The following is an 8593-nucleotide window of genomic DNA, read 5'->3' as shown; positions in this document are numbered from 1 at the left end:
AGTGTTTTTATACACAGTGGGGTAAGGATGACCCACCTGACAGGAGTATTGAAATTTTATTATTAAATGATTGAAACACTTTGCAACTACCAAGTGCCATCCATCCATCCACCTATCATCCATCCACCTGCTGAACGATAACTTCTCAGCAGGCTTGGGGCTGAGAAATCCCAGCTGTACACCTCTCAACCATCTGATCATCTGAATCCATAGATGGGTTACTATCTTAAACTAAGCAATAATGGGATAGTCCATGGCTAATGTGCCGTCCCTTTAAAAAAGGTTTGCATTGCCCAGCCGGGCGTAGCTTAGCAGTTGAGCGTCGACCTAGGATCCAGGCGATCGGGGTTCGATTCCTGGTCAGGGGACATGCCTGGGTTTTGGGCTAGGCAGCCAATCAATGACTCATCATTAATGTTTCTCTCTCTCTCTCTCCCTCTCCTTTCCTTTCCCTGAAATCAATAAAGATATATTTTTAAAAAAATAAAAAATAAATAAAAAAGGTTTACAGCATATTGTTTAACAAAAGACTTGGGCCAGTCTCCCTCCTGGGAGCCCAGAGAGCATCGGGCCAAGCAGGCTGGGTTGGAGCGGGCTGGCCCCTTCTGATGAATCCACGTTACAGCTCTGGTTGCCTCCACCTCCCCTCCTCTGCCCTCCCACACTAGGGGGTTGGGTCCAGATGCCAGGGCTTCCAGGCCTCTCCTGCAGCCTGGTAAGCAGGGCTTTGCAAAACTCACTATTGTTATTATTTTGGCAAACGTGATCCACCGACATGAGGCAGCAGTCCACAGGTGAAGGGTTCACAAGAAAAGCAAGCTGCCCTCTTACCCATGACTGCGTGAACGTGGCTCTTAACTTGGGTGATGTCGGCGTTCAATACCTCTCTGAAAGTCAGGTAGCCCTGGCCCCAGGCATGGTGATGGTGGCCCAAGGCATTGATCCCTGGGATGCACACTGACTGTGTCTTCGTGGCAGGCTCCATCAGACTGCACTGGCCCAGCTTTTAGGCTGCCCGTGTTTCCATATGAGAACGGGGGATGTGAGGAGGGCTCATGGGGTGCAGTGGTGGGCAGGGAGGTCTGACAGAGGAAGGGCATTCGAGAGGCCCACGGCCATGAGCTGGCTGTGGGTTCCACAGACAGCAAGCGGTACTTTGGAGGAAGGGGGTGGATCTGGAATCTGCCCTGTGGGCTTGACACGCCCTTCCCAGTGCAGCTACCAGGCAGGTAGGTGGAGACAGTCTCAGGTGTGGGTCCAACGAAGTAGGCCAGCTGGGAGTACACAGAAAGGATGGGGGAACGGGGACCATCCTGGAACCTGGGCTTGGGGTGGGGCACCAAGAGGAGACAGAAAAGGAGGCCGGAGGAGGTGGGCAGTGAGGAGCGGGGCCAAATGTCATGGTCTGCAGGGCAGACCCCCATTCCCTACAGGGAGTCAGGTGTGTCAGCTGCATTGAAGGTCAGGGGAGATCGAGGGTGGGGACAGGAGGCTGAATCAAGGGCCAGTGATTACTCTGAGGATGGCCCCAGTGGAGTATGGGTTTGAGAGCCTAAAGGTGGCCTGCTGGGCCAGGACTGGTTGACCTTTAGGAGAAGGTTTGCATTACAGGGAGTGAAGAGGGGGAGAAAAGTCAAGGAGCATAGAGCAAAGGAGGATTTTATAGGATCTGAGACTGTGGTGTGCACGTGAGCTGATGGCAGGACCCAGGAGGTGGTTGCAGGGCAGAGTAGCCGTCAGGCCCGTCGACTCAGCAGGAAGATGTCAGACTGCAAAGTCTTCCTTGGTGAAGGGCATGGGTGTCTGCCAGGTGGGGAGGGCCTGTTGGTGGCTTGGAGAGGGGACAGGGTGAAATGATATCTTGGGGTAATGAGGGCACACGTGTAGAGAAGCCTGGAGGCTCAGTGCCTGGTGAGGATGTCCCCAAAATCTGAGGGATGCCAAGGGCAGAGGGCTAAGGGTTCTCTACTTTAGTTCTGCTAATGTAGGTGCAGTCTGGGAGTAAGCAAGTTTGTGCGTGTGCAGGCACGTGTGTGCAGGTGTGCATGTTTCTGGCCAGGGAATGCTGGGGTGTGAGGGAGAAAACAGCCCGAGGGGAGGGGAGGTGGCAACGCCACTACTTAAGAAACAGGTTCCAGGTGTTCTCGATGCCCCCACATTTGGTTTCTACTCAGGGTATCCTTGGCATGTGCTGACTCTGAAAAAAAAAAAAGTGAAACAAGAGAGCTGTATTAGTCAGCTCCGGCAGTCATAATGCCACAGATTGGGTGGTCTAAACAACAGAAATGTATCTCTCAGGGTCCTGGAGGCCAGAAGTCTAAAGGCAAGTTCCCCAGGGGGTTGGTTTCAGGTGAGGACCCTCTCTTCCTGCCTTGCAGACTGTGCCTTCTTGCCGTGTGCTCACATGACCTCTTCTTTGTCTTCTGGGGGGGTGGGCAGTGAGTACTTTGGGGTCTCTTATGAGGACACTAGTGCTATTAGAAAAGGATTCCACCCTTATGACCTCATTTAGCCTTAATTGCCTCTTTATAGGCCCCATCTCCATGTACAGCCACACTGGGGGTTGGGGCTTCAACCCAAGCTATGAATTTGGGGGGATACTATTCAGTCCACTGCCCACATCTGCTTAATGAATTAGACATCGGTTTCTAAGTCAAACGGGTTTTGGTATTTAGGCTGAGTACCACCGTAAGCAGGGTCCTCGGATTGACAGAGAGGTGGTGCCTTCCTTAGTGAGGGCAGGTGGCCCACAGACCTGCCCAGCGGTGTCCCCAGTCCTGGCAGGGGGTGTCTGTCCGTCTGTTTTAATAGAACAGCACTCAACATCTCTTGATGTCATTGGGCACTGCCGTTGACTTGGAAGCTGAAGGCTGGCCTTGCCGGAGCGCAGCGCCAGGGGCTCTGTTTCTTCTCCGTGACACCCCGCACCCCTGAATGGAGCCAGCTCGGCGCCGGGAACCACCCGGGCCAGCGGGGTGGCCGCGCACGTGGCTGCGAGCGCCGCACTCAGCCCTGTGGGAACTGAGATGTCGTCAGTGTCTCATGCGATTCAATGTCTCAATTTGGAAAGCGCACTGATGATAACAGTTTAAGTATTGATTACAAATGAATTGATAGTCCTATCTCCCCATTGAATAAAGTGTGCCACTAATGTTACTTTTGGCAGTAGTTACTTGTTACATTTTTTCATTCTAGCTGTCAGGACATTTACCTTCACCAATGTGGGGCCCACTCCTTTCCAAGGGCCGCGACCCAGCTCCGGGCCTCGCCCGCCACGCCAGCCACACGCGGTGCCCCACCCGACCACCTCTGCCCTCAGAGGACCACCTGGGTCCAGGCTGCACCCTTCGCGCTCAGCCCCACCCAGGCCCGGCCTCTACCCCCGCCCCGGCCTGTCCTCTTCTTCCTTCCATTTCTGAGGGTCCGCACGGATAGGCGCGGGGCCACGTGCTCCGGCTCCGGGGGCGCCGCGGAGCGGGGCGGGCACGGCACACGGCCACCCGCTGAACCGAGGGCCCGAGGCCCGTCCGAGAAGCGGAGCCGCGCGCGGCCCCTTTAAGGAGCACCTTCGGAGCCCGGCCGTGACGTCAAAGCAGTGAGGAGGGCGGAGTCAGCGCGCAGCCACGGCGCGGGGGGGGTGGGCCAGGGTGGGCTGGGGCGGCCGCTCGCTGACTGACAGGAGCGCAGCCCGGAGCATCCCAGGCCGACGCACAAGCCCTCGTAGGCCCCGCCCCCTCAAGACCCCGCCCTGCCCGACGCAGGCCTTCCCGACAGCCCCGCCCTCCCAGGGCCCCGCCCCTCCCCAGGCCCTGCCCACGGCGCACGCCCCGCCCCGCGCACGCCCCGCCCCTGCACGCCCCGCCCCCGACCCGGAGCGGGCCTCGCCTCAGAGCTCGGCGGCCGCGGCGCTGCGGGACTCTGGAGGCGGCGCTCCTAATGGCTGCGCGCGGGCCGCGGTGAGGCGCCGGCGGAGAGCGACGGGCGCGGGCCGCAGAGCAGCCAGAGCAGCGAGCGCGCGGCCGGACCCCGGCCAGGCCCGGCCCGGCCCGACCCGCCGAGCCCGCGATGCGCCCCGGGGCCGCCCCCCGGCGCAGCTGACGCGCGGCCCGCGGACACCGGCCGGCCGGCCAGGCCACGATGGCGGGGAAGGCGGCCGCCCCGGGCACCGCGGTGCTGCTGGTCACGGCCAACGTGGGCTCGCTCTTCGACGACGTAAGTGCCTCGGCGGCGCCGGCCCCGGCCCTGAGCGCGGGACCCCGGACACTGAGCCCCGGCCCGGAGCCCCGAGACCCCGGGACCCGGATCCGAGCCCTGGGATCTAGACCCTGAACCCCGAGCCCTGGGACCCTGGGGCCCGGACCCGGACACTGAGCCCTGGAACGCCGGGCCCTGAACCCTGAACCCCGAGCCCTGGACCCTGAACAGTGGTCTTCAGAACGCCAGTACCACCCTTCGACCCTGCACCCCAGAGCCCAGTGCCCTGAGCTCTGCCTGGCACCCTGGAATCCTGGTCCCCCAGACCCAGCCTCCACATTCTGTAGGCTGAGCCCAACCCCAGAACCCAGGTCCCTGAACCCCAGCCCTCATCCTTGTCCAAGGTCCCCAAACCCTTACCCCAGAACCCTCGTCCAGGAACCCCAAACCCGGAATGTGGTGCTAACCCTGGTCCCAGAATCTTGATCCCCTTAAACCTTAGCTCTGAACTCCGGTCCCCAAACCCCAGCCCCTGACTTCTGGCCTCTGACTGCTGACCCCCCCTCGGCCCTGGCCCCTGGCCACCTGCCTGTCCACCCGGCTCTCACTGACTGAGCCCCCCGGGGTGCGGGCGCCTCACTTTACCCTGTAACTTTGAGACTCTCTAGTTCTCAGACAAGGGGCTTCTTGTTGAAAGCCCTGGAGGACTTTGCTGCTGCTTTTAGAAGGAAGATGCTGAGCAGCTCTTGGTGGCTAGAAAGGGATGCTGACTGCCTGGGGCCTTCGCCTTCTAGGGGCTCCCGCCTGGGCCTCACCGGCCCTTGGGGGATGAGGGAGCGAGGCCGGGGCAATGGAGCTCCCGAGGCAGGCCAAGGCTGACCTAGTTCGGTGTTTCGGCGGCGGTGCCACCCGCTGTTGGTACTTAAACTGCCAACCCCAATAAAGCAGAATGCAGCTCCAAGGGGCATGCTTGTTTAAGAAAAAAGGTGATGGCACGGATGAGGCCCGTGACGTCCTCCGCTCCCCTCCCTGGGTGAGCAGTAGGTACGGGGATGGCCCGTTAGGGGTGTGGACCCCTGACACCAGCATGGCTTAGGCTCAGGGAGAAGGCTCTTGCTGTGCCCGGCAGTAACCATGGGTGAGGTGTTTCAGTAAGCTAAGCCATGTCCTGGCTAGGTTTGAGTTTATTAATAAAAGGTGGGCGCTCTTTTCATGTATTTCTTATTTTAACTTCCAGGAGTCCAAGCATTATACTTCCCTGGTGGAGATGAACTGCTTTCCCTCTGACTTTGTCACAACTTTATCTAGTTTCACGTTTCATGATTTTCTTCAAAAGTGCCCGGTATGGGTGTGTGTCTGTATATTTAGCATTCTATTCTCGGCTTTCCAGTAACATGCCACTGTAACAGGGCTTTGCTCAGATGATTCAGATCCGTTAGCTGTGGCTTCAAAGCCTCAGAAATGTCAGGAAAATGAAGCATGGCGGGGCATTTTAGACTCAAAGAGAAAAGAATTTTGCTGTGCAAACATCCTTCGCCGTAATCTGTGATTCTGACTTCTAGCATTTTTGTTGTGTTTCAACAGTAGACTTCCCTCTGTTGACATTCAGGCGGGTAACTTAATTTACTTTTGTTTGGCAACATGTTGCCTTTGAATTTTCATTTTTCTTGAAGGCTGTATGGAGCTTTGCATTATGTTTACCCCTGGAAGGAACATTTGTTTTGAAAACAGAGCATAGGTTAATTCTGCAAGATGTCTTTGGTTTGAAGGGCTGGTACAGAGGTATCTGTCTGTAATGCAGGTTTCTTACTGTGTGGAACAGCTCGAGGGCAGGAGCATCCGCCGTCAGTGGCAGCGGGGTGGGCATCCAACAGTCTCGCCCATGTGTCGGGCGCCTTCCTTGTTGAGACTTGGTGTGGTGCTTGTGGGAGAGAAGCCTGGACATGAAAGCGGCCAGTTCTTGAGGGGAGGAAATGTGAGACCTTGGTCTATATCATAGGTTTCAGGGGATCTGCTTGGTGACTGTGTCCTGGCATGACATGCTCCCATGCTGACCACCACACTCTGGACAGCACTGAGGCCTGGGAGGGAGTCTTTCTTGACAGTTTCAGCATGTGGGAAACCAAGTTGCAGGTTGTGGCCAGGGAGTTGGCCTGTTCCTGGAGGGTGATGAATGGATCTAGGAGGAAGGGTGCCTGAGTTAGAAACACACGTGCCCTGCTGTGAAGGGCATTTTTCCTTTTGTGCACAGTGCTGGGTGATGTGTTTTCGCTTTAGTGGTTTTTGTCATCTTCCCTTGTTACCTCCTGCCCCTCTAGAGGTGACCACTGCTAAAACTCTGGATGTAAACTTTAACTGTCATAGCCCTAACATCCTGCTCCCACCTGGTCAGCACTTCTGCTCCATCGTGTCCCCCAGAATGGTCAGGCCACATGAGTACCCACAGAGGGCCCCTCAGGTTGCTTCTCACGCTGTGATGACAGGCCAGGGTGCAATAAATACCTACATTACATTGGTTCTTAAACTTTTGCCTCTTACTTTCCTAAAAATTATGGAGGACCCCGAAGAGTTGTTGGTTATGTAGGTTACAACTACCTATATTTACCATATCGGTGGGTAGAAAGAGGAAAGCTGAAGCTGAAGCTGAAGTTGCACTAGCTGGGAGAACGGTGGTGTCATTGCACCTCAGACCCTCTGGAAAGCTCCACCGTTCACCCAGGCGGTAGTAGGATGGGAAGGGAAATCATTGAGCTGTATTATTATGAACCTAGGAACATAGCTGTGACCAGTTAAGCACTCACCAGGTCTCCTGGGCCCTCACTCTGGTGACCTCTGTCTTAGCTGTGGCCCTTCCCAAACCTGCATGGCTATCTCCCAGCTGGGATTCTAGACATGGCTGGGGCACCTGGGAGTTTTCCAGGTTCACAGCAACCCCCAGATTGCCCTCAGAGAGCCCTGTGGCTATTCTGTGACCCCAGTGGGACTCCTACTTGCCTGGAAGGGGATGGCCAGGGCTACATCCCTAATTGTTTTTGCTTGAGGTGCTGGATTTTGACAAGGGAGGTTCCTAGCTTTAGGTTCTTTACATTTTTGCTAGGAGTAAACCGAGAGGTGAGTCTCACAGGCCGAGGTTTCAGAGCTGGTCCCACCCTTACATGGTAAGGCTGTTTCTTGGGAAGGAGACCTAGCCAGGCGGTAGGATTTTGAGATCACAGCTCGCTCTTGGGTGTCTGCCTATAGGGCCTTTGTCCTGCTACCTACTCGGAGCTAAATGTCAGCTTTGAGCTGGTTTCCCTTTTTGCTTGGTCAACCCCTGTGCAGCCCTCTACTCAGGGCTTGCAGACTGGTTGTGTAACTGGGCTCTGCTAAGGATCACTAACCAGGCTGTAGGCCTCCCAGGCCTTTGCAGATAGCAGGTGTCCGTAAGCCGCTCCCTTGGGTCAAGCAGGGTGGGTGACACCTGGGGCACTGTCCCTCTCTTCCCTGCACCATCAGTTTTGCCCTCTTTGCTCTAGTTCCAGCCCCACCCCCAAAACTCCCTGAACCCATGGCCCCTTGTGCTGCTGTGGGGCTTCCTCACTTCTACCGCTCGCTGCATGCAGCATGGTCTCCACTAGCTGCCCTCAGCCTTCTTCTCCCAGCTCTGCCCAGCACCCCATCTGCAGGCTTGGTGGGTTCCTCCAGGACCTATGCCAGAGGGCCTCTGACTCTGGGTCCCCTGCTCTTCAAGGACTTGTTTGGTAATGGCTTCACTGAGAAGCCATCACACTATATACACTTTAGCATGTCAGTGTCCAGACCAGTGGTTTAGTGTATCCACAGAGTTGTGCAACTATCACCAGCCAATTTTAGGACATTTTTGGTACCTGAAAAAGAAACTCAGTAGCCTTAGTTGTCCCCCTCCCCATTCTCTCCATCTCCCCAAATCCCCAGCCCCTGGCAATCACCAGTTTCCTGTCTGTCTCTAGGCGTATGCGGATTCTGGACAGTTCCCACATGGTGTAGCTTGTTGGCCTTTTGCGCCTGGCTTCTTTCACGCATGTTCTCATTAGCACCTGTCAGAGCTGCGTTCCTGTTTAGGATGAGCTCTCATCTCCTCATGGACACACCGGAGTCTGTTATCTCCCATCCACGATGGGCACCTGGTCTGCTCCACCTTGGCCATTAGGAATAGTGCTGCCATGAGCATTCGTGCCCAGGTTTTTGCATGGACGTGCATTTTCTTTATCCTGGGCAATGCCTGGAGGGGCATTGCAGCTCTTCGGTGACTCCATGTTGACCCTGTCTAGGACCTGCTCACTGTTTCCCAGGGAACCGCCCCACTGTGCAGCATGCTTGCCATGTCCCAGAGCTCGTATCCTTCTGCATTTTTGAAGGTTTGTGTGCAGCCACACTTGCC

At 56.3% G+C, this 8593-nt stretch overlaps 1 protein-coding gene across 2 annotated transcripts in view; it reads left to right on the top strand.

The window, feature by feature from the left end:
* The first annotated feature begins 4122 nt into the window (after positions 1-4122).
* The window catches only part of INPP5A (inositol polyphosphate-5-phosphatase A), a 133738-nt gene continuing 129267 nt past the window's right edge, over positions 4123-8593 (top strand). For both annotated transcript variants that reach the window (XM_016206368.2, XM_016206369.2), the window contains exon 1: positions 4123-4212. In XM_016206368.2, the coding sequence (XP_016061854.1) occupies positions 4138-4212 (75 nt within the window). In that variant the 5' untranslated portion in view covers positions 4123-4137. The remainder of the gene's footprint in view (positions 4213-8593) is intronic.

Source organism: Miniopterus natalensis, chromosome 14 (genome assembly GCF_054644295.1).
Source record: "Miniopterus natalensis isolate mMinNat1 chromosome 14, mMinNat1.hap1, whole genome shotgun sequence".
Taxonomy (NCBI): domain Eukaryota; kingdom Metazoa; phylum Chordata; class Mammalia; order Chiroptera; family Miniopteridae; genus Miniopterus; species Miniopterus natalensis.
The sequence above is the reverse complement of the archived record's forward strand: the minus strand, read 5'-3'. Positions and strand labels throughout refer to the sequence as shown.